Genomic DNA, 27824 nt, shown 5'->3' with positions numbered 1-27824 from the left:
TTTTTGTTACAATGTTATAGATATAAATTTTTACTGTCGTTTAATAGTATCTAATTTCCATCAAATGTATTACTTGGATTTTTAACGTCCATCCAAGAGATGTCGTTTTTGAATTTCTAAAGAACACTGTGATGCTTCAACTTTCATAACTATAAGGTCATTGATTCAAACAATTACATAAAGCTCCTCTTTCATGACCTAGCTTAGAGGGGTTTAACTATTCATGATATTTAAACATATATTAATGCATATGAATAAACAAACATAAGAAAATAATCACTGTTGATGATTTCGTTGCTCCATAAGTGTTCTAATCGCTCTGAAACCACCTGAAATCACACTTCCGCCATTTTCTTCTTGTCAAAGGTGTTTTCTCACTGACTTAGGGGTCAAATATATGAAGGCACGCGTTTTCTAAGGTTTCAGGGAAAGTCGGTCCACGCTGCCAGAAGAAATCTCGCGAGAATATGAACTTTTTCAAATGGAACCAAATGAAAATATTTATGAATATTTAAATCAAATCACACTGGTAGAGAACCGAATGAAGATTAGTGGTGAAATCATGAGTGATCAAACAATCATGAACAAGGTGATGTGAAATCTCTGAATATTGGTTGATTGCTTTAGTTATTTCATTCAATTAAACTTGTGTTTAATGATATTTATGTTTATATGATTATTCATGAATTGATATGAATCCAAGGACTATTAATGATAAATTTTTTGTAAGATAATCCATACGGATATGAACTTTATAAATTTTACTGTTTGGTGACAACATAGTACATTTGCTATTTTGTCCATGAAACTCCCGATACCACTTGATGGAACTATGATCAATAGTAACACAAGGAGGAAATTGATTTTAGAGAGAAAATAATTTCGCAAAATTGAACACACGTTATGCATTTACATGTCTCATATTTATGCAAAGCATTAGTCATACAACTTTGGGCTCCTTCAACTTGTCTAGGCTCAATACAATCAACAACTAACTTATTACTTGCTCAACATGTAATTTAACTACTTACCTTACTTCTTGACCAACTCATGTATTACTTAACTAATACAACTTTTAAGTTATATGCTTCAAATCATCATTATCAAAATCACACAATGATTAATTTTTTAGCACAATTATGGTTTACCTGAAAAATTATGAGTTATTTTTATAAGAATATGTAATTAATTGTTAATAAGTCATTGGTTATATAGATAAAATATATTTTTTAGGTTGTCATTTGAAATTTGCGGGTAATTTACCTAACACCCAGTGAAATTAGTCACATGATGAGTCAATTGTACGTGCATGCAGTAAAAGTTATTTTGTGGGTAAAAACTATCTTATATGTTTCTATACTACACATGATTACTTTTCATTGATGTTGTATAAATAACACACAATTCTTTAAAGGACAACTTAAACCTTGCCTCTCTTTTAATTTAATTTAACAATCAGAGTTAGTTACTTATATTGACTATAGGCACAGTTACACGAGTAAAATTTAGGGAAGAAAAATGTAATTACAACCTAGCTAAATAATGGAATGGTTAGGTTGTATTTAAAGTTGTGAGAATGGATCGGACTAAGAATATGTAAAATAACAAAGTTAAAAAACAATAAGAGTGTGTTTGGATGAGGTAATTTGGAAATTTTAAAGAATTTAAAATTCTAGGCAGTTTACCTCAAAGTATTTGAATTCTCTCATAACATTACATTTCCTCAACATTATATTACATTCCTCCATCCAAACAATGAAATTTACCTCAAAGTATTTGCATTCCCTCATAACGTTACATTCCCTCAAAACATTCTCCCATCCAAACACACTCTTAAGGGTTTTTCGGCGTAATCTATTTAGTCTATATAAAAAGACTCGGTCGGGCCGAGGTAGGTCATTTGTTTTTTGACAAAACCCTGTACATATAGAGGAAAACCTTGAATAAACTGCATAACACAAGGATCGTTGGCTCATGGAGAATTCATAGCTAGCATAAACATATGGAGGAATGCATTCATAAGTCACAAGTCCCCACTACCAAACCAACCCATAATCATAAGTGAATAAAATGTTGACATATATGAAAGATGTTAGTCTCACCCATCAATCAAAATATATAGCTCACAAATCACAATGGTAGGATCGGACCAATTTAACCCATTTACGTTATTGGACATTCGGAGTCATCAAACTAGAGTTGGCAGCGTCAACCCATCTGACTACTCTCCGTGTATTCACTTTTAAAATACCATGATCTTAACTTCCAAATTTAAAACCTTAAAAAAATATATAATTGATATATCAAATTACCTATATGAAAGTCGCGTAAGTACAATTCAAATGGTAAAAGCTTGAACATTTGATACGCTGAAATGCAAGTTTGAACTCATAAATTTTTGCTTCTTGACGTTAATGTATGTGTGTTTTGTCATTAGACTCTTTAGAACAAGAAAAAAGTTTCTATATAATTTCTTTAAGAGTGTCCCATAATCGATAATGGAGAGACACAATGACACATTAATAATGTGCAAAAATATTTTATTTTGTTTTCTTTTAATTATTAAATATGATTTAATAGTACGTAGTTAGGAAAACATAAGATTTATTACAAAAGATCAATGCATAATGCATTATTGCATGGCTACCATATATATGCATGCCTATTATACTTTTTAGCTTTGAGCCTAACACAAAGTGACAACACATTCGAGGAAAGGGGGTACAGATGAAGTACACTGTATGTACACAATAGTAAGGGGCCATTGACATTGTCGGTATTACCCAAAATTGATTTATAGATTAAAAAATATGTTACTCAAAATTTGATTTTATTAGTAATAGACAGTACTATTACCTTTTTTCTTTGTCAAATTGTACTATTAGCTTATGCATGTACTATCCAAAAACACGTGAATGAGATGATAAAAGATCTCTTTCAACTTAATCAGATGTCTAAGTTCAAATTCGGTCTTTTAATTTTTTTTAGATAGTCTTTGTCATCCATAAAAGTCATACACTATTTTATGGATTAGTTTCTGCAATTGCACACTGATGATATCGGATTGATGGCAATAAAAAGGAGCTTATACATGTACTAGGATGGAGGAGACTGCCGAATTTGAATTAACCCACATGAATGAGAATATGACTAAAATAGGAGAAGGAAGTAGCTAGTAGTGAATTAAAATAGTGTGCATGTGGATGATGAAACCAAGCACATGCTCTACGTGACGTGCATTACTGTTACCTTGTTTTGCCTGCAGTATTGTGTTGCATGATAATATATCCAAAAAAAAAGTCCTAACGATATGGCTTTGCTGCTGCATGCCCCATTGTCAAGGGATCTTTTCATGTTATGTGTGTAAAGACGTTTGTTCATAATGGGTTCTTGTCCCCTCCCACCACCCACCCCACTCCTTACATATATATTTGCTTTTACTCACTACCCTTCTTCCATATTGAGACCTTTTTTAATTATTGTTGCTTGTTACTTTGTTTTGCTTCTTTAGGGTTAAAAAAGGCCTCTAAAGGGTATTATTGTAATTAAGCATTCATATTTTTGGTGTTTTTGTCTTTTAGCATTTTCTTTCTTTTTTTTTTAGGGAAAGCCCATTGTTAATATGGATGAGTTCAAATTTGTATGTTGTCTTTATTTATACCACCGCTTTGTCGTTCAAGATCATTTTTGTAACTTTAAAATTGTTTTCTATATTCACTCCAAAAACTCATTGTTTTCTATTTCATATATTTTAGTGTATATAATACGTTACATAAGAAGTCCCGCACCTTGGATTTATTTCTATTTGGCAGAACTCTAAATTATCAAAATCTTATCCTCCATAAGGCATCATTTTATTTGGGGTTAGAAAGATATATAAATAAAATTTATATTTGGGAGATCAAGTTATGTCAATGAAACTATATATGATAAAATATTTGAGAGCAAGTTAGTTTAAGGACTGAGATTCAAACTTAGTGAATAAGAAAATAATATTAACATATACTAATATTTGTCAATAAATAAAGTATGTGAAATTTAAACAACAGATAGGGGACCATCGACCTTCCTTCACAAGCTAGCTAATAATATAAGTGCAATTAATTGATTCTGTTTATAAAATCTTTTAAAAATGTGCAAAATTTTGAGAGTGCTATGGAATCTTATTTTTGTTTGGAAGGAAGATTCAATAAGAAGAAAGTTAGTTTTTTTTGGGTACAAGAAAATTAGTTTCATATTGTATAAATAAGTGACAGATGTGTAATAGTTAGCACAGTCTCTTTTTTGGAAAAATGTCGTTAATTAACTACAGCAAAAAATGTAGACAAGGTCACTGTTGAGTTATTGTCGTAAGTTAGGTGATGACAAACAAAGCTAGCAAGCAACATTATGGCTTCTTGGAAAAATTGTGTGGTATATGTACACATCTTTCATTGTGATTTGGCTCCAACAAGCTTGCATGGTGGATAAAAATTAGATCAAATTCTTATCTATTATCGTTATATTTAGCGTGTGAATATATGTTGATGATTATTGCTCCATACCCCATAAAATGTGGCATTTTACCAAAAATACAGTAGTGTATTTTATTTGATAATACATTACCGAATAAAATGTGGTATTTTTTATTGGTCTAAGTTAGCAATATATATATATATATATATTTGATATCCTAACATGAGAATCATCTCAACGGTTAATCACGCTTAAAATGATTTGTCTATGAATATATAATTTTTCGTGTTAAAACTTTTCCTACCTACTATTAAGATTATGAATAGAAAAATTGTTATATTGGTTAAGTTGAGAGAGAGAGAAATAAATATATTTGAAGAAGGAACAATGTTTATAAATGTTAATTTTTCGTTTCACGTGACAACTGCCAAGGATATACGATTTCCTTGTTGAAATAGCATTAGGCGCTGATTCGAGTTGGTGAATTTGATAACTGGCATGACTAATTAAAATATGCATTTCTCATAAACTAAGGTGGAAATTATGCCTTATTATAAAAAAGGGAGTATAAAGATTAGGATCATAGACCTTAATTTTCTACTACAGCTATCACCTACTATGTATATGTCGATAGATTTGCACATGAATGAATAAACATGCATCTTTGACCAACTTTGTCACAAGTAATGGATAGCCAATTTGGTTATCACTGTATTTTTTAAGGCTACGAAAAACTTAATGCAAGTTTGCTAAATCTTAGCTAGCTATGGTAGGTTTGACTAATTTTTTTTTTTCTCACAAAGTCATGCATGTAGCCATTATTTTTAACACATATATCTTGGTGTTTCGTGAATATTTTACTTTGTCAATCTTGTGTAATCAATTAGAATGATAATATAAACAACTAACTATAAAAATAAAAGAAGTAAATTTCCTTTGAAAAATGGCCTCATAGTAAAATGCCAACCGGATTCGAAAAATGTCCTCTTGGTGTTATGGTTGTTTATTTCTTAACCTTTATATATAATTTTTATTTGACACACAATTGCGACTTTCTGGATTTGAACCTATGTAGGTGTCACGTTTAATGATATCGACATTGTCAATTGAGTTAGACTTTATCGAAATTGTGATTGATTCTTCTAATAAACTAGAAATTTAGAATGAAGATTTCTAATTGACTTAATGAGAGAGACATCATTGTGTCTTCTTTAATTTCTTTCTCTTCTTTTGATCAATACGTAGATAATTCATTTTTATTATAGTTAAAACGCTAATAATTATACAATGTGTATTAAACTATTCATATCGGGGTAAAGTACAAAATTACTGTAAAATCATACAAATAAATCGTTAAATACAAGATTTACTCCTGACTTATACATTTAACTGATCATGGTAGCGTAACGTAACTAAAAACGAATACTCACATTTGAGGGAATTAATACCCATCAAAGTACAAGATAAAATCCAAATAAAGAAAAACAAGTACAACACTACAATGACAAAAGTGAGAACATCAAATGTTGGAAGCCTTGGAATAACATATTGCAACACAAAAGCTTTAAATCCACACCTCTCTTTCCCAAAAGCGAGCAACCTACACAGGGAAATTACTCTTTAAACTTCAAAAATTGCTCTCACGCTGCAAAATTACCTTAATACCCTCAAATGAAGTTGGAGCCTGACGACATATTTTTCCTTCCTCACTCATCAAAAGTAGTTAGTCATAATCAATTAGAAGGAGCAGGATAGAAATAGGAGTATGTCCAAACAAAATTTTAGGCCAGAGAGCAAAGCATCAACGCCTGCTGAAGTTGGTGGTCGGGATATAGCTAGAGAGTTGGTCATAGTAATATATATTGATGCCTCAACTCTTCAAAGTTCCATGAATATTTGTCTCTTGAACATATGGTTCAAAACTTCATATAAACAAATATGCTTAAGTTGAACATCATTTCAAAACATTCTAGAACATGTAACAAAACTAAAATTACAACCTACGAATAAACTCTTCATAAAAGTTGCATATGTAGAGCTTGCAACACATACACTACATTCAATTGTATAATCTTACATGATTATGAAAGTTTGATGTTGGATAGCGAACTGTAATTAACCGTCAGTTGGGGGTATTAAGGTGATTTTTGGGTGTGGGAGAGCAATTTTTGAAGTTTAAAGAGCAATATTCCTGCATAGTGGATATTAAGCAAAGGCTGTTTTAAAAAGAAGGCTGGACATAGTCATGGCCCAAAGCTATGAATCTAAAAGCCCAAATTGAGTTTCATGACTTCGTTATCTAAACTATTCCAAAGAAAAGTTATTTAAGATATTGACTAATGAAATTGGGGAAGAATTGTTTTATCTCCAAGAAAACTAATTTAAGATTCCTTGATCACAAACCACTAAGTTGCTAATGCAAGGGCCAAAAGGCTGGTGTAGTGGGCACGTGCACCCTTTCCTTTGCCTATTTTTGGCCACAAATTAAATCCAATTATCCAACCAATATTAGTAGATTAATTAAGAGCAAAGACTTTATCTTGACACGTGAAACTATATTAATTAAGAGCATTTGAAGTCACAAGCATGATTGAAACTTTGTCTTCAATTGAGCCACGGATGTGAAGAGAGACTCAGCTAATTTTACTTTGAATATGGCCACAAACTTTATTTCCATGACCCAAAGACTCCGTGAATATATTGAAAATATCATGCTCTTAATTGGTTATATATATTTGCTATTGATCTATCTACTTGTAAAAGACATTGCTTTTGTGATGGGCTTTGATTGCTACTCGTCAATTCATTTGCTTTATAGATCATATCTTGGTTTTGTTCTAAACAATGGCAAATACCTCTTGCCCCATTGAATTGGAGCCTAGAACTTTGAATGAAGTGCAGCTAACCGAAGCAAGGGTATAAAATATCACTCTTCACAAAGCTTTCTCGCAATTGGATTTGTTGTAGTGAGCAATCCATGCATTCACGTAGTGAGAAATGTTTATGATCAAGATTGAATGGTTCAGATTTCAAGGTTGGAGTTTCAGTTTTTTATTTTTAAATTGAAATATACCTTGATATCTGCACCATTCTATATCATTCAAACGACCATAAACATCATTGATTGCGTGAATGTCTGGATTGCTGATCAATTTTCAAACAAAAGAAAATGGACATGTAGAGTTTCATGTTGATAATGTTTGTTGTTTCATCTAGGAACTAGCTGCAGAGGTGGTGGAAATGTTTGAACCAAGTGAAGCATCAGCTTTGTTTGTTGAGGTATGATTTCCCAATACTCCACCCACTGGTGTGAAACCTATACTATAAAGTAGATGATTTTTTTTTGACAAAGTTCCTTACATTTGTTATCAAACTTTTAAAGGTTTTTTCTAGATTACCTTTGAAAAATAGTGGGTAATTTACCCACTAACCAATGAAAATGAGCAATTTATTTGTGGGGTCAAGATAGTTCATGAATACCACCTAAAAAAGTGATTGTTCATTGGTTGAGGTAAATTACCCATAATTCTTCCATGGGTACTCTAGTTTGAAAAATAGTGGGTAATTTAGAATTATATTATTTTCATTAAAATGTAATTAAATTTAGACCATCCACAACAGAACACCTTAAACTGGGTGCTTAAATTGAATTCATATGTCCACGTCACTCATTTTACGATAATACTTGATAAGCATCAATTTTCTCCAACCCAGCACCTCAAAAGAAATTATTAAATATGTCACACCAATAATTCTATATCATTACATTTCAACAAAATTTATTTAATTTATTAAGATTTATTAAATAGGACCACAAAAAAATGAAGAGAGAGAGGATGCTTCCATAACCACCCTTCTCCATAGGCACCCATATATTTTACTCCACAATGAGGATGCCTATTTAAGGTGGTGTTAAATAGGCTAAGCACCCACCATTGTGGATGGTCTTATAATTCAAAAGTTATTCTTTTTGAGAAAACTAACATAAATAACCTTAGCACTCTCTTTTTGAAAAAATTCAAGCTTCTTATTTTTGTTACTTTAATAAAATCTTACAACAAGCCTAGCTAGGACAACAGAAAAGATTTGAGAATTTAATTTTTTGTCATTGTTTAATGCTTGACCTTGTATACTCCTCAAAAAATTATTCCTATAATATAAAATCCTCCTCCAAATGCTTATATATTGTTTTGCTGATTTATCCTTAGTAATGAAATAGTGTTTTATTGATGTTCATGAAGGGGATTGTGCATCCAATAAAGGAGGAGACTCATATGGATGAAAATGAAAAGCAAGTTGAAAAGTTAATTGATATCAAGAAGAAGACAGAGATAGTCCCTTATGAGGAAGTTTGCAAATGTCAATGCTCATGCTCTGCTGAAAGTCAAGCATATATTGTTGATGTAAAAGAGCCACTTTCTGCACCATTTTGATTTTGTGTTATGTTAGCTGCTCATGGTTTTTTCTGTGTTACTTGCCAATAAATCTCTCCCTTTATTGCCAATTTTTCAATTTGCTAATAAAATAACTACATAGTTATGATTGTCCCATGAAATGCATTCGCTTGTTCCTATTTTTTCTTGATTTTTTTTTTTGTACGGATAATTTTTTAGATAAAGGCATGGTTTCTAGGTTTTTTTCTAGGATATTTTTCAACCACCCATAACTCCAGTCGAATTTCGTGATAAGATGGTGGCTTATATCCCATCCCTTAATCCCCATTTAGTTCAAATATCTCACGGAAGTTCCATCCTTCACTCCATTAAAGGAAATATCATTGTTGTAAAATAATGTGGCAACCTGTAGGTTTGCACCTTTCAAAAAATTCATTCTCAAAATGATGCTTAGAGTTTGAGAGTGCTTATGTCTCTTTTGGATCGATAAAATGCTCATGATACCATGTTAGAATCAATAGCCAAAGAATGTGAGGATGAAGGAAAACGACGAGAGAAAATTAAGAGGTTTCTATTGTTTGAAAAAATGAAAACAAACTTCTTGATGTAATTCAAAGTACAGATGGGAATTGGGAATTTATAATGAGTTGGATCAACCACGTCATCAGCGCCACCGGAGTGTTCATGAACTGGATCAACCACTTTAGCATCACATAATCCACTTCCATTTTCCACGACTTGAACGCTATTTTGCTCGTCTGAAGCATTTATCGAAGAAGATGAATTATCAAGCATGTCAAAGTTGGTCTCACCATACTAATTATCACAATGCCACTCCCTCTTGTCTTGCTCAAGGTGCATCTGTTTCGGTTTCTTAATGGCAGCAATGCCCTTAGTTTCCAAGTTTACTTCAGCAATATGAGTCAAGGCATTTACCTAAAAAGCCAAATTATAAAAGAAACGCATTTCAGTTTCCTCGTAATAGATTATGCATTCAGAGACACAGCAAAAAATAAAATTTTAAACATACACATAAAAAAGAATTGACCGGAAAAAACAATGAGCAGAAAGACTGTGAATTGAAGCATAACAGTATAAACATGAAATAAAAAATCATCATTCTAGAAAAACCAATGTGAGAAAGACTATGAATCGAAGCATACTGCATCAGACATATCACAATGGAGCTTAGTGACAGAATCACCCCGCCCAAGCTCCTGAGAAAATCCATAAGCAATATATGTTTTTGGGCCATGTCTTGCTGTAGAACAGCTTTAGGCAACTTCGCAGCAAGGTTTAGAACACCTTTGAAAGGATCTGTCTGTATATTCTTTAAACGGAAAGGAAGATATGAACCCGAGGCCAATCTTTCAGTTTCAAAACCCGAGGCCAGTTAAGCCAATCCAGGCGACCCTTTGTGTACCCAGTAAAGAATTGGTCCACATTAATATCTCCCCGCATTCAATGAAAACTCTGATAAAATTTACAGAAATTACCGGCAACAGAAAGACATGTCAAGTAAAGGAAGAAAAAATTAGCAAAAACTAAGCACATTGAATTTACTCTAGTCTATCAAACTAAAGAAAGGAAAGAGAATGAATGCAAGAGAACAACATTTTCAATAAGAGAGCATAAAAAAGAAGTAAATCCTACCCCGAACTTGAACTTCGGCTAGATGATCAAGTACATTGCTGACAATTATGGGCTCCCCTTTGCTCCAGTGCCATTGAAAATGTCTCAAATCCTCATGACATAGATAAACTGCCCTATTAAAACAGCTTAAATTAATACAACAATAGATAAAAAGCAAGAAGAAATGGATTGCAAGAAGTGAGACTCTTGGCGGAAAAAATACCTTGGATCGCAAGCATGCTTTGCAATTGCTGTTACCTTGGTTTTCGATTATTATGATAATAATGTTTGGTTTTATGTGTCTGATTAATTTTTACTCTGAATCCTGATAGTGTGATAGTTGTTTATGTTTTTCAATCACTACTTATTTGTTATCATCCTATTTTCTTTTGAAACATCGATAATCATTTATGTTTTTGCACATAATAAAAAAAGCAGAATGTTGTTGACTCATTGTACATCATTTATTTAACCCTTTTAAATATAACATCTATATACAATATACTATATCATATATATACACATGTGATAATGATAAATGCATATGTTGTGCCTGCTGGATCTGCTGCAACACTCAATTTCGTGCCCAATTTATGCTCTATTGTTGCCATTCATTATGCAAGAATGTTTTGTTGTTGCTTGTATTTTATCTATTTTTGTATACTGAGATTTATTTATTTTGCTTATGTCTTGTTATTTTCTGTGTTGAATTGGCAGATCTTTTTGTGATTTCAAGTTTAAGGAGTAATGGATAAGGAAAAGGTTCGTATTAACATTGTGGTTATTGGTCATGCCAACTCCGGGAAGTCAACCACCACTGCTCATTTGCTCTACAAGCTTGGAGCCATTGAAAAGGATGTATTTGAGAGACTTGAGAAAGAAGCTGTTGAGGCTAACATGGCTTCATTCAAGTATGCTTGGGTGCTTGAAAAACTCAAGGCTGAGCATGAAAGAGGTGCGACAATTGACATTTCTACGTGCAGGTTTGAGACAAACAAGTACAACTGCACTGTCATTGATGTTCCCGGACACAGGGAATACATTAAGAACATGATCACTAGAGCGTCCCAAGCTGACTGTGCTGTTCTCGTCATTGATTCCACTACTGGTGGTTTTGAAGCCGGTATCAATGGTCAGACCTGTGAACATGCCCTTCTTGCCTTCACTCTTGGTGTGAATCAAATGATCTGCTGTTGCAATAAGGTATTTATATTTTTAGCCCCTTTAAGATTGTATTTAATTATTTATGTAAGTACTAATTATCATCAATTATGTTGACAGATGGATGCCACTACAGATGGATGCCACTCTTGTGGGATTTAATGTCGATGTTTCTGCTACGGATCTCAAGGCTATGTTGCCTCAAACACCAAGGATGACCCAGCCAGGGAGGCCGATCACTTTACATCTCATGTTATCATCATGAATTACCCTGGCCAGATTGAAGAAGGCTATACAGCTATTCTTGACTGCCACACCTCCCACATTGCTGTCGAATTTGACGAGCTTATTTACAAGGTTGACAATCGTTCCGGTGAGATAATTGAGAAGATGCCCCCATTCTTCAAGTGTGCTGACGCTGGTCTTGTTAAGATGATTCCCACCAAGCCTATGGTGGTAGAGCCTTTCTCTCTATATCCTCCACTCGGCCGTTTTGCTGTCCGAGACCGGCATCAAACTGTGGCTGTTGGTGTTGTCATATCTGTGACGAGGAAGATTACCGAGACAGCTTGAAGAAGAATTGAATTGAGTAGGGATGATCTATCTAGGGAAGTCTATTGTCGCTATTACAATAAATGGTCTTTCATCCGTACTGTAGTATGTCTAATAACTAGATCGACGGTGGCAGGGCCGTTTGTTTTTCATTTTGTTTTTATGCTATGTGATTATTGTGTCTAGTAGTGTGAATACTTGGATTTTGTAAGCAGCAAATTTCCAGACCTGCCTATTTCCTTTTGAATATCATCAACTCTATTTGTGTGTTTATTCCTTGGTGTGATGTTTGATATTTTCATGTTTTTATATTGATATTTTCACCTTTGTACATTGATATTTTCATGTTTTGTGGTAATAAACATTGATTTGCAATGAACATGTTGTGCTGGTTTGTATGTATGCACATCAGAATGGTTTATTGTTATGTGTCCCGTGCATTGATATTACCGTTGGAAATTTAGGTCTTAATTCATAAAACATGTTCAATACAAAATAAAAGTATAGCGGAAGCAAATTAATCATTGAACATGAATATGATCGGATCTACGACATGTTTGATTTATCAAGATATTAAGAAATATTGCATTAGGAATACCTGGATAAAGCTTTCATGGCAGCCCTTTCAATGACAACGGTAAACAGAGAAAGGTGATCTGGATAAAGCTTTCATGGCAGCCCTTTCAACGACAACGGTAAACAGAGAAAGGTGATCTGAAAGAAACAAGAACGTTAGCGGCGGCTGATTTGGTTCTTCCTCAACCGGTACCTTTATGCCTCATGCCTCAAGTTCGCTTCAGATGGGGAGAAGAGAGAGTTTGCCATGTACGGTGTATTGGAGACCATAGCCTCTTTTATATTGGATGGCCATTAGGGTTTCCCATTATTCCGTTAATGGGCCATCCGGACATCCACTCATTGAGTCCATATCAACTAATTAAATAATTAATTATCCAAAATAGAAATCTAATTAGCCTTATTACTTAATTTGATCACTAATCAATTAAGGCTCTAAATTGATAAATAACTAATATAATTATTATTACGATATTTGCCCACATAATGTTATTGGAATATTATTAAATAATAAAATATTCCAACAATCTCCCACTTGGGCTACATATCTTAATAATTATACCAGAATTCTTTAGGCGCGCGTCCGAATGTTATTTATCTTTAGATTTCAACCGTACAATCTGGTCCACCTCATACATTAATAATGGGACCACCGCGGCTGTCGTCACTAACATATAACGTGACGGAACCCCGACGACCACCATATCAATGCACTTGATGACATAGATTGATATGGATGAGTGGCATGGAAATTTCATGTAATGTGATCTCTAAATCATGCCTATTTCCAACTGATCCAACTGAAAACTTTAGTGAGATCAAACTGAAGTTTGCAAATTTAGTATTTGCACAAAATGATACAGAAATGGTTATAACAAAATAACCTCATGAACTTTATTTCTGCAGAAAATCAAAACATAAAGTCTGTATCGATACTAAAACAAAAGTATAGAACATAAAATAAGAGACTCCCACTAATCCAAGATATCCTTAATGACAACAACCATATGAAAGACCTTATGTGTCAAGTCTTAGATTAGTGGATCAGCTAGCATAAAATTTGTCTCTACATGTTCTATCATTTAACAACAATAATCTATATGGTAATGAATTTTTAGAAATTTGTTATTAAACAACTATACGTCTGAATTATGTCACTATATAACTTGAGTGGTTTTTCAATCCCTTAACAATATGCAAGCAAGTGACATAAATACTTACAGTCATTTCTTGAGTTAGGATGTGTATTATCTACTTACATCCAAAAGTCAAAGTCTGACACATAGATGATCTCCAAATTGTCAGATCTCTGATGTGAGCATAAACTCTCTTGTTCTCTTTAATAATCCTTAAGGTTGCTTTTCAACAATTCAAACTTTGAATTGCTCAAGTATCTGCCAAAGAATCTGATTATATATGTTATTTCCAAATGCATATAAATAAGATCATACATAAAAATCCTATAGACAAAGCGTAGGAAAATACTTAATTTTCAGAATTTATAAATTTTCTAATGGGCAATATTTGAGACTGAAAGTCTCTCTCAGTGATTGTCACCTATAATTTATTATGTCAATTTGTGATATCCGAATAATACCTTGAGAAGAATCTCTAAGTATTGAAATGCCTAATACAAAATAGGTGTCCCCAAGATTTTTCATCACTAACTTTTGTTAGAGATTTCCTTGATTTCACATAACAAACATATATCATCGTTGACTAAATAAAATAAAATTGACATATTAAACTAGGAATATAAACTTACTCCCACTGAACTTGCTAAATCCACAATTCTCCATAATATTATCTCCAAACCACATGAGATAATTACTTTATGAGAATTTGTGGTAACACTAAAGAGACAAATTTCTTAACATATAAGTGGATCATGACTTTGCAAACCATTTACTTAGTGTCAATTGACACAAAAGTTTTATTCAACTGCACCATATTGTATCATTAATGTCACCATTAAGAAACACTATATTTAAATCCATCTTATTCAGATCCAAAATTATAGTAAGCAAACTAGTATCATGACTCTCCCAATAGAGTCATTCAATTAAACTAAATAGAATTTCTCTTTTCAGTCAATTCTTAATAACACTAGAATCCCTAGTTCTTGAGGGTGTTGAGTTTGATCTATATGAAATAGTTTCTTAACTTGATTGAGAGGAAGAACAATAATGTCCTCATGAGGATCCAAATATACTATAATAATAATAGTAACTATATGAATTAATTTAGAACTAATTCTTCCTCATTTAATTTTGTTCTATTACCATATCTCTCCCCCAAACTCAATATCCTCAAGAAAACTTAACAATTTTTGTCTCAACAAATTTCCTAATTTGTGGGACAAAAAACTTATAGTATTCAAAACCTTAAACAATATAGAATGTCACAAGTCATAACTGAATTGACTCTAATAATTGAACTTAAAAGACACATTGAATCATCATTTGAAAAAAGAACTCAAAATATCTTGACTTATTCAAACAGAAAAAAGAAAGAAAAAAAAATTCAAACGATGATTCACCAAATTGTCTTTTAAATACAAAAAAAAAGTAGTAACGGCAATCTAAAATTGGTTCAAAAAATGAATAAAGCAATCTTTGTCGACCTTTTCCATTCTAAATTGATATATCTTTCAACATCATTGGACATAAGTCAGTCAAGACTACCTTTCTTTACTTGCCCTTATCTTTTGAGGTATTTTCCGAATGAACACTATTTTATTTTCTCTTGCTTCAACCTTTCCTTATTTGCACACTTTATGAATTGATCATTTAAATGATCATTTCTAACTGTAACAGTTATAAACTTAATTGTGCAAAGAGAATACTAAATACTGAATTCTCGAACAAGTCATATGATAGTCGAAATTACTGAATTTTCGAACAAGACATATGATAGTTGAAATTATAGTGTCTTAGCAAGATTAAATATTTACATAATGTGCTCCTAACATTTTCTTTGCCTAATAACCTGAATGAAATACTCACTCTCCAACGAGAGCTTGTCTTTCTCTATATTGTTTTTGAAACCTCCTTAGTTTAAGCAAAGAAAATATGACATAAATTTGTCATCTTAAACAACACCTCTAATACATATGATATTTCAGCTTTATGATCTCACGTGACATATGAGATTTGGTGTATACTCACTTGTCAAACTTAATTCTCACATTAGTTGCTGAATTTGTGAGAGAATGTGAGTTTCACCAACCTTATTTAAGGTCTAGATCCAAGAACAATTTTAATGTTCTTCTTTAAATCCTATATTAGAATTTAACTCAAATTAGCAGATACATAAACTATATTAGTTTAAAGAGAACAAGAGTAGCTAAAGTACTCACCAAAATACCTAGTGCATCATCAATATCAAGTCTTTAAACAATAATAACAATTGTTAGTGGTATTTTACAGCAATGATCAAACAAGGACAATTTACTTTGACAAAAAATAAATTCTTATAATTGTCATATGTTTATCATAATATATGTGAATGCACCAACACAACATCATCACACATGTCAGTAAAATATTAAAGAAACGTGCTTCTTTATTTGTAAATAAAAGACCTTAACAAGATACCAAGCGCACCATTAAAACACAATCTTTGGATTGCTAAGAATTAACTGCAAACGGTACTCTCAATGTAATGATCAAACATTGGTGATAATTCCTGTCAAATAATAGTCACCTTTGGGCATCCTATTATCCACATGGATAATTACGTTATAATCACCACATATTTACCGTCACAGGTATGTAAGTATTCGGCCAAGTTGTGCCTTCCTTGCGGCCGACGACAACTCACATGGATAATTTCATACTACGCCCTTTGTAAGTTCAGTTGAATCAAATCTACGCAACAGAGGATACTTTGGCAACATGTTGTTTCAACCAAAACAACCGCAATTACTAGACATTTCACAACAAATTAAATGGGAATGGTCTTAAATTTACAAGGCACTACCGACATAATGTAGGCTGAATTAGTCCATTATGTTGCTAAGTAACCATAAGGTCACTCGACAACCCTTAAGTGTGAAGACAAATTCACGAAATTGAAAGAAGATGAAAGTCACAAATCACACCAATGTGTGTATGACAATACTTAAGTGTGAAGAAAAACTCATGAATTTGAAAGAAGATACAAGTCACAAATCACATCAATGTATGTATGACAATACATTTACATATATCGCATAAAAGCAACAACAAACATAGCATGAAATATATTCAAAATGCATGATAAGACAATATTATTGAAGAAAACTTAATAACAATAAACTATAACATCATAATCATGCTATAAGAAAAATATTCAATTTCAAACCAAAAGAAAATTGAATCTTATATATAAACCAAAATATTCATGCCACAATTGATTCACATATACCAAATAATTCTCTAAATATAATAATGAATAACTCTAAACTCAATTGTTTCCTAAACAAGAAAACAAACTTTATATGTTTATAAATAAATAAACACTTCTAGAGTTCAATTTTCTTAAACTTTAAAGAACTAAATTATTACCTTATGTACAAAAAAAAATAAAAATTGTTCATAATATTTTGAGATTCGTTATTAAAGGCAATAAATATAGCACAAATATATTTTAACCCTTTATTATTTATATTTGCTATACCCACTCTCAAAAAAGGATATAACAATACAAAAACTTTATAAATAAGTCAAAACTAAATATTTGATTTGAAAATATGAAAATCAATCAAATACTCCCTCCGGTCCTTATTATAAGAAACAATTGACTTTTTTGGTTCATAGAATAATTAATGTATCTTGTTATAGATATAGACTAGATACATCACTTACACAATGAATCTAAAAAGTCAACTTTTTCTTATAATAAGGACCGGAGGGAGTATATATTATAAGCGATAAACAATTCAGCTTGAATGCACAAAATTATAAGCTTCGAATTAATGCAAATGTGTGTAGTCGTAAGATAAAGCCAAAACTCTACGATACCCAATAATGGTAATCACAAAAGTAAATCAATACTCCCTCCGTCCCGGAATAACTGACCCATTTTTAAAAAAAAAGTGTCTCAAAATAACTGACCCATTTCAATTTTCAATACAACTTTCATCATTCCCAATACAATATAACACTAAATAATAGTACTACTTTTATCATTCCCAATACAATATATTCCACTTTCCCCTTTATTTATACATTTTTCTTAATATGTGTGAAAAACAAAATTGTGTTAATTAAATTGGGACGGAGGTAGTATTATTTACTCAAAAATTATGATTACAAACAAATTTCATATCCAAAAGTAGAACAAAATTGATGTAGAAAAGGTTTATGCGCAAATAAAACAAGTACTGCATGTTCATGATGATTACATCGGCAACAACAAACAGAATGTGCACATAAAATAAAATAGGCACAAACATTCAATTTCTCAAGAAAGGATGATTCAAATAATCATTAACAGGAGCGATTTTACATAGAAAAAAAAAATATTGTTCGATGATCCCACAAAATCAACATAATATTATTTCATGTAAACAAAATCAATTTTTCTTAATCGCCGGGAAAGAAAATAAACTCAATTTGAATCGATAATTTTATCAAGCCATGAAAAAATCACAAATATATCATACGACAGATTAAACGATTAACTGCAGTGCCATATATTCTTTCTAGTGATAAAATTTTAAATTAAAACAAAATACGATTCGAATACCGATTGTTCTCGTAGGAAAAAAAAACAAAGGAGAACGTAAAATCGGAAAAATAAACAATCGTCACCATAAATTATATAGTATCAAGTAAGAAACACAAAAGGTTGCAAAAGGGTTTACGTAAATGATCTCAAACAAAAGATCATATATGAAATATATGATCCGATTCTAATAACAGCATGTTAATTGGGAAATTAACTAACAAACCCCCAAATTAAATGAAGACCGCTCTGATACCACTTGTTGGAAATTTAGGTCTTAATTCATAAAACATGTTCAATACAAAATAAAAGTATAACGGAAGCAAATTAATCATTGAACATGAATATGATCGGATATACGACATGTTTGATTTATCAAGATATTAAGAAATATTGTATTAGGAATACCTGGATAAAGCTTTCATGGCACCCCTTTCAACGACAAAGGGTAAACAGAGAAAGGTGATCTGGATAAAGCTTTCATGGCAGCCCTTTCAACGACAACGGTAAACAGAGAAAGGTGATCTGAAAGAAACAAGAAAGCGGCGGCTGATTTGGTTCTTCCTCAACCGGTACCTTTATGCCTCAAGTTCTCTTCAGATGGGGAGAAGAGAGAGTTTGCCATGTACGGTGTATTGGAGACCATAGCCTCTTTTATATTGGATGGCCATTAGGGTTTCCCATTATTCCGTTAATGGGCCATCCGGACATCCACTCATTGAGTCCATATCAACTAATTAAATAATTAATTATCCAAAATAGAAATCTAATTAGTCTTATTACTTAATTTGATCACTAATCAATTAAGGCTCTAAATTGATAAATAACTAATATAATTATTATTACGATATTTGTCCACATAATGTTATTGGAATATTATTAAATATTAAAATATTCCAACAATTACTTGGTAATGAACGTAGACTAATATTTATCATTACTCTATGTGCCTTTTTGTTAGGAATATTTTTTGGTTGTTTTCAAACTTGAATGCTGTCCAACTTTTCGGGCCAAAATATAGGTTGTCTAAATTGAATTATGCCAAAATCAAGTTTTCAGGTCTATCATAAGTTATCTTCGGATACGTTTCCTGCATCGAAAGTTGTCTTTCAATGCGTGTTTTTCATTTTTAATGTCCATCAAAAGTTATTTTCTGATGCATGTTTTTCCTTTTTCATTCCCATAAGAAGATAACTTCCAATTCAATCCGTTTATAACTTTGATCGTATTAAATGGTATTTTGGGGTCTCTGAGCAATTGAAAGGGGCTATAAAGCAATTTCCGTTTCCTACGCGCTTTAGTTAAGATACATTTGCATTTTGTTGTTCTATTATCTTCTCTACTTAAACCAAAGGTATAGAAGGCTTCCTTTTCCTCTCTCTATAATCCTATTTCACACGTGTCAAATATAAAATGTTAGCCATAATTCAATTTTTAATTCCTCAAGTTTTGGATGTTTAACTCATTCCGTTAGATTCTACCTCTATTGATAAACAACTTAATCTTATATAAAAAATAAGTTTAAATTCTTTATTATTTTTTATAATAGTTTAGATAAGTCCACTCTCAGAAACTCATCGTAGTTAGACTAAATCTCAAAGCTCAAAGAAATCATCACGCCAACTTCAAAGTTCAATCAATGTGGGTGTGAGTCCTTACCCGCCGAACTAACCTTCATAGTTAGAACTAGAGGTGTTCAAATCCAAACCGATCCAAAATAAAACTGCAAACCGATCTAAAAAAACCAAAAACCGCAAAAAAACCGAATATTTTTGGATGCATTTGGATGTTATTTTGTAAAAACCGCTAGGATCAGATCGACTTTCGGATCACTTTCTCAAAACCGAACCAAACCAAACCGAACTGCAAAAGTAAATATTATACTTATTTATTCTTTTATTAGTATATAATATTGCATTATTTTGTTGCTAGTTGGTTTTTAATCTTATAGATTGCACTTACTTAATCTATATTATTACTACTTCATATGGTTAAAAAATAATCGATAATTTTCATAGTGGAATTTTAATTTTTTAATATATTTTGCATTAAACCTATTATTTACCATGTTTGTGTAATATTAAGATTAATAAAAAATTATATTTGTAAAAAAAAAGTAAATAGAAAAATAATTTTTTTATTTTGTATATCCAAAAACCGATCCAAATTCCTTAAAAAAAAAACCGATCCAAATTAAACTGCATATATTTAGATCGGATCGGTTCGAAATTTTTTTAGAATAGTCATCCAAATCGAACCGCATGTGATTTTTATTTTAGATCGGATGACATTTTACCTAAAAACTAATCCAAACCGCACCACGAACACCCCTATTTAAAACTTAGAAGTTTAATTTTTTTTGTAAGAGAACAATTTTTTTGTTGAAAGACCAAACATAATGAATTCAATTAAATGGCACAAGACATGCTAGAAGTCGATAGTACACTATTTATTTATTTATTTATAAGGGAACAAAATAAAATCATATAACAAAAACAAACCATAAATATTTATGTACAAAAGTTTAGGAATATAATATAGGGGGCTGTAAGCTTGCACCCACCTAAAAACACTAAGGTGCAAGTTAACAAGCTGCATCTACTAGTTATTTACCAAAACACCCATGTTTTTCTATTATAAACAAATATTATTTATGCTATTTACAAAAATGTCGTTTTAATTAAAATAAAGTTTAATAGAGACAAAAGGGTGTTTTAGTAAAGTACAAGTAGGTGCAGCTTGTTAACTTGCACCTACTACTTATTTACCAAAACACTCATGTTTTTCTATTATAAACAAATATTATTTATGTTATTTACAAAAATGTCATTTTAATTAAAATAAAGTTTAATAGGGACAAAAAGGTGTTTTAGTAAAGTACAAGTAGGTGCGTTAACTTGCACCTTAGTGTTTTTAAGTTAACAACCCCCTATAATATATATACAAAATGTACCGAAAGGAAGCTCTCAATCAATCCTATGACAACAGCAACAACACACACAAATTCCACCGTCACCTCCTAACTCACCCTTTCATACTCTTCATATAACACTTCACACATCACACACTTTAATACACACACATCAGAAGGTATAGCTCCTCCAAGAGATCATGGTGAGTGAGCAAAAAACAGCAGCTTTAGAGTGCAGTGGATCAACTAGAATGAGTGGTCCTCTCGTCGGAGACGGCGAAAAGACCAGTCGACGCCGGAGAACGGAGGTGATGCTGCTGATTCTTCGAGCTTTATGTATGGGAAGTTCAGTTGTTTCTTTGTCACTAATGATCACAGCTAAACAAAGCAGTTCTGTCTCTATCTATGGCTTTCACTTACCTGTTCATTCTAAGTGGACTTTCTCTCCTTCATATGAGTAATTTTCTTTCTTACTTTCTTTTATTTTCGTCTTATGCTTTTTATTTCTTTTTGTTTATTTTTTTTTCTGATGTATTTATAGTTGTTTTTTAACTTTGTTTTTGTTTTGGAGAGAGAAAAGGAAAGACATAAAACAATGTATGTTGTGTTTCTGAACTAACTAAAAAACTGTTTCTTATGTTGAGAATAATGTGAAGGAAATTAAGAAAATATTCATTGATAAGAGGTTGAGTTCATTTTTTATTATTGGCTTTAATTGAATTTGAATATTCACTGGTATTCATTTTATCACATTTTCCTTTCTTTGTTGTATTTTCTTGGTGACCGAAAAGAGGTTCATGGCAATGTATTTATTTTATTTTTTTTAAAATTGTGGTCTTATACAGTGGCGGAGCCACATTCATCTCAGGGGATGCACCTGCATCCCCTCACATTTATAATATTTATAATTTTGCACCTACAATGCTATTGAAGTTTTACATTGAATCCCCTCAGTTTTATGTTTTGCACCAGCTTTGCATCAGACTTTAAAATCTCTTGCTATAGTTAGGCACACATATTTTTCTATTCGATTTATTTATGTGGTAGCCCGCTGGAACATATTGTTACTGACGCAGTTCAGCTTTTCTTGTTTACTTTATTTACCTTCTTCTTATTATTATACTTATTATAATTATTTAATATTTAATTTTACTTTCCATTTTTATAAATTTTAAAAAATTGGGAACATGTAGATCAATCCCAAGAATGAATCTCATGCCGTTGAATTTAACGAGATCTTCCGCTTAGCCCGTACGAATCATATTGTTTTTTTGGTGGTGTCCGAGGTTTGAACCCCAGACCTTGCATATATTATACTCCCTCCGTCTCACAATAATAGTCTCTTTAACATTTTTTCTTTTTCTCAAAATAATTGTCACTTTAGAATACCAATGCAGCATTTATTATTATTTTTTTCATTATTATACCCTTATTTATTGAATTTCATCAAACTTAACTACTCCACTAACTACAATTAATAAGGGTATTTTAGTAAATGATATTAATTTTACCATTGAAATTAACACAATCAATCATTTCCTTAATAACCGTGCACAAACCTTAAACGACAATAATTTAGAGACGGAGGGAGTACATTGTTCTTACCAACTGAGCTAAGCACACGAGAACATGAATCATATTGTTTGATGCACGCAAGTGTCATGTATAACTCATTTCATAAAAAAAAAATCTTATACCAATCCCATTTTTATTACCTTGTTAAAAAACTTTTTCTGTTCTAAATTATTGACGATATTACTTTTCTATATTATTGATGATATTATTTTTCTAAATGTCAAGTGCTAAATATTAGAATTTACGGTTAGTGTAAGAAATTATGAAATATATAAAATTTATATGTTAATACGGCAATTTTTGAAGTTAGCAATAATCGTCTTTTATGTCATGAAGATTGTGAAGACTATGTTGTGTAATCAAATGGGAGGCAACGGATGATCAAATATCTTATGACTTATATTGAGATAGATGTGTTCGATAACAAGGATAACAAATTGATTATTCAAATATTCATCGATTTCATAACATGAAACCACATATTAAAATATTGTAGATTATGTTTGTAATTTTGATTACAATTTATTTTTTAAATATAAATAATATTTTGCCATAAAAATTATGATTTTTTTCACCAAAAAAGATGTGTTTTGATTTGAAAAATTATATTTTGTCTTTAGATTCGTTGCTTGAACCCCCTGATCCGGGGTCCTGGCAACGCCACTGGTCTTATATGTATTTGTGGTCCTCTATTATTAACACAAACATTCAATGCGACTATATAAATTCTATCATTAATCAACAAGCCATATCGATAAAAAATAACTTCAAAACAAGTGAATTGGAGATGAAATTGGATTGGGTGAAATATTAAAAAAAAAAAAAGTTAAATGGAAGGTTTTAAAATCAGTTTTTAAATGAGGATAAATCTTCTTTTTTTTCTTTTCAATTAGGGGATCAAAACTTTAAAAGTTTTTTTTTTAGGGGTTCCTTCAAAAAAAAAAAGTTTTTTTAGGGGAAACCTTCAAAAGTTTTGATATATTATTTTTTGGTAACAAAATAATTTTTTTTATTCAATTTGTTAGCTCTTAGGGTTGTGTGGAATTAACAAATGGGTTATGGACAAATTTGACCATAAAAAGTGCAGACCATGGCGTTGTGTGAAAAGTCATCATGACATTTGATTGAACAGTCACAAGCCCGTGATCGAATCTCTCATTTTTTAAAAAGAATTTCTATGATTCTATATCTTTTCCTTTCTTTTTCAACTATTTTTCTTACGTATGTTTTGTTTGTTCCTTAGCCTCATGTGTCTTTTATAGATTCTAGTAATATTTCGAACTTGTTTGGCGTGTTTTGGACCGCAATGTAAATGATTCTTGTACATCACAATTTTGATCGTGACTTATAGTTTTTGTGTTGATTTTTTAAAGGGCTACCGTTAGGCATTGGTTAAGCAATTTATAAAAAGGATAGAAATAAGTAAATGACTCTACTTAGCATATGTTCAAGGGAGCAATGAACGAAATACGGTTTTAAATGGAGTATTGTAAAAGAAAATGAAATTATTTTCTTAAAAGGTTAAATGAAATTATTTTCTTGAAATAAAGTTATCTATGAATCTATACAAATTTTTTGTTTTTAATTTATGCTACAATAATATCTGATGTAAAATTTAGGGTGAAACTTTTACTTAGAGTTTAATTTCATATAGTTGAAGGGAGTATAAGGGTACTCCACCAATTGGAATAGTCTTGAGTGCCTCCCAATTTTATTTATGTATCACCCCAAGAGAGAATGTTAATTTGAGTCACCGTTTTGAGTAGGTCCTATGGATAAGACTTTATATTATCTTATCTTGAGTAAAAATTAGACTTTATATTACCAATTAATCATGAATTATCACATCATTATAACTATTTGCTTTAATTCCAATTACTTCAAAAATCAGAGCTAATTATTTGATTTATGATTGATATATAAATTTTTACGTGGATAATGCATATACAAATTTTCCCTCAAAAAAAAATGCATATACAAATTAAATGATTTAATTAATGAAAAATGCTACTTTTTGTGTTATCTACTTTGATCCGGAGAGACATGTAAGAAACATTGGATCTGTAAATAGACTATTAGATTGGTTTGAGACTCTTATTAGAGCGGATTGAAGATGATTTTGAAGGGTTTGAACACAAATATTAACATGCTATTAGCTTTTGATTTCAAGTTAATGGAGGAAACCAAATATCTATAGTTTCAACTCTTTGAATCTATTTTTATCTAAATCAATTTTATGATAAGTCAAGTTGATTTAAAACACAGCAAAACCAAGTATCACTTGAAAGTGGTCTTAATTAGCTTTTTGTTAGCTTAGTTTTATATTAAAATGTAGGTTTATGATTTTTATCTTTGGGCAGATTTCTTGTTGGGGTTTCTGTAGCCGTTGCAGCCCACTCATTGCTGCAACTACTCATTGGCACGTCAAGATTTCTTAGGGCTTCTTCTGTGATTTCTTCTAGAAAGCATGCATGGGTTATTTTTGCTGGGGATCAGGTACATATATATATGGTTGTACATATATTGAATGAATGTTCTTGTTAAATAAAAAGAAAAGAAAAATGAACGCTCTTGTTATGATAATATGATAATCAAAATTAATCTAGGAAATATACAAACTTAGTGTTGGGAGACTTGACAACAAGACTCTCCACCAAGAAAAGAACTCGAGCTCGATTCTTGGCATCACTGATGTATAGGAGATAATCTAACCCTAATAAATAATCATATGTCTCATTGTCAACTCGATGATTAGTCTTATAGCGCGCTCAAATTCATTAAGTCTTGCGAATACCTTAAGGCAACTACTTAATTATGATGAGTTATCGAAAAAAATTCCATGAATATTTGTGACCTACATTGCCTATATAACCTACATAAAAATACAAGCTATGTTTGGATGAACAATTTAATTAAGTGCTTATAACATAAATGTTCTATCATATTAGTGTTGATGTTTTTTATTTTATTTTTATAAAATCGTAGATGTATGTATGCATAAGCTATTTTGATTTTCGATAACAAGATATAAAATAAAGTCACTTTTTTCACGAGTTATAAGTTTTTTTCTTAAGCTATTTTAGAGAGTTACATGCCATAAGCTATTTCAGCACTCAAATGAGTCAATCCTAACGGACTCATAACTAAGTTCTCATTTAAGCTATAAATATGTAATGAAAACCCGGCTAGCAAATATCCAGTTATATTACTATCAATTGATTGTTTACTTTACATTTTATATTACCTTTCTCCTATAGTATTTATAAATTGTTATCATTCTGACATTACTGTAAATTTAGGACTTGTGAATTTTAATACTCATAACTATAAGTGTTACTTTTGTGGTAAAATTGCAGGCATTTGCTTATGCATTGATGAGTGCTGGATCAGCTGCATCTGGAGTAACCAATCTAAATCGCACTGGAATTAGACATACACCTCTTCCAAATTTTTGCAAGCCTTTGCACAAATTTTGTGACCATGTTGCCATCTCAATAGCCTTCAATTTCATCAGCTGTTTTTTGCTTGCCACATCTGCTGTGCATGATGTTATATGGCTCTCACAACACTGAATTTCTTGACAAAATGTAAACTACTACTTCCATACAATGATCCTTATCCCTTGATTACTACCTTGTAGTCAATGTTCTGGCTTTCAAATATGATAATATGTTATGAATGATGTGTATTATCTTGTTCATTGACTTGCATTTGTGAAAGCTTGTGATGTACTATTGTATTGTAATTTGTATGTATGATATATATCATGAAGTAATACTTGCTATGAGCAATCTTAGAATTAAATTATCAAGAAGTATTTCCACTTTCTCATGAACATATAATGTTGTCTTAATTTTGGATTTGTCTACTCAAAAGTGGGGAAATTAACTTTTGCTCGCCCCAAATTTTTAAAAAAAAAATCTTCAATAGTGTATTTTTAGACCGGACAAAAAATGTATTTTCATTCAAAATTATACATTTGAAATGACACAAAATATTTAGTTTTTTCAAATGTATAAAAAGTTTTTTTGTATACCAAATACAAAAAGGATTTAGGAGTTGAGAAAAGTGTGTCCTTAATTATGACTTGAGTAAAGTTTAATTCAACCATTACGAGCCTAATTTGTAATGAAAATACATTTTTTGTCCAATGACATGGTGTTTACGTATTTGCCAATGACAACCTTCTTTTTCTTTTTTACAGTCACTGCAAATATTACCGGTGGCTATGAACTCTTTCCTCCAACTAGAATTATTCAAAGTGACATTACAACGATATGTTTGTTCTGCCACAAATGGTAGTGCACCACAAACGCCTAAATAATCCGTTGGATTTGGCCTTACATTATAAACATCATATATATGACCATCAACATGCTTATTATAACATGTAATTAACATCTCATTTTTTTTGAAATCATATGTTGAATCATCTTTAGATAGGTTGTTTTCAAAGGTAACAGTATACCAATAAGTAGGGGTGTTCAAATAATTCAGTTAACTGCACCAAACTATGAACCAAACTGCATCCAACCCTGTTTTGGACTGAACCATTTCAAACAGTTTTGAACTGAACCACTTTTTCAAACCAGTTCCAGTGCAGTTTAAATCCGGTTCAGAACCGGTTTGAATTTAAGAACTTTTTTAAAAAAATAAAATAAAATTATCTGCAAAATGTTTAACATCCCGAGAACAAAATTAACACCACTGGTCTTCCAATCTGATATATTGCATAAATGTGAGGCAAGTTGGAATTTTATTCACCATCGTTGGAATTTTATTCAGCTCTAGAACAAAATTAACACTCACAAAAAGCATGCTTTACTCCCTTTAACAATGCTTGAGCTTACATCGTTGGA

The 27824-nt window shown here is 31.4% G+C and overlaps 2 protein-coding genes and 1 pseudogene across 3 annotated transcripts; all 3 read left to right on the top strand.

Annotated features, from left to right (window-relative positions):
• The first annotated feature begins 7142 nt into the window (after nucleotides 1–7142).
• On the top strand, nucleotides 7143–9010 carry LOC146896833 (uncharacterized). The gene is made up of 3 exons (XM_085735367.1): nucleotides 7143–7371; nucleotides 7672–7734; nucleotides 8697–9010. The coding sequence occupies exons 1-3, from the start codon at nucleotides 7300–7302 to the stop codon at nucleotides 8886–8888; spliced, it is 327 nt and encodes a 108-aa protein (XP_085591493.1). The 5' UTR covers nucleotides 7143–7299; the 3' UTR covers nucleotides 8889–9010.
• A 2203-nt stretch (nucleotides 9011–11213) lies between these two features.
• Nucleotides 11214–11804, top strand: LOC146896832 (elongation factor 1-alpha pseudogene; annotated as a pseudogene). Its single transcript, XR_015023128.1, has 2 exons — nucleotides 11214–11684; nucleotides 11763–11804. The product of XR_015023128.1 is annotated as an elongation factor 1-alpha pseudogene (transcript).
• Nucleotides 11805–21446: 9642 nt separating this feature from the next.
• LOC146896831 (CASP-like protein 3A1) lies at nucleotides 21447–26785 on the top strand. The gene is made up of 3 exons (XM_085733807.1): nucleotides 21447–21847; nucleotides 25326–25461; nucleotides 26322–26785. Exons 1-3 carry the CDS (start codon nucleotides 21591–21593, stop codon nucleotides 26535–26537), a joined length of 609 nt encoding a protein of 202 aa, XP_085589933.1. The 5' UTR covers nucleotides 21447–21590; the 3' UTR covers nucleotides 26538–26785.
• The last annotated feature ends 1039 nt before the right edge of the window (nucleotides 26786–27824 follow it).

This window comes from Medicago sativa, chromosome 8 (assembly GCF_051527215.1).
Source record: "Medicago sativa cultivar Bolivia chromosome 8, Bolivia_mono, whole genome shotgun sequence".
NCBI lineage: Eukaryota > Viridiplantae > Streptophyta > Magnoliopsida > Fabales > Fabaceae > Medicago > Medicago sativa.
This window is presented reverse-complemented; position numbering and strand designations above follow the sequence as displayed.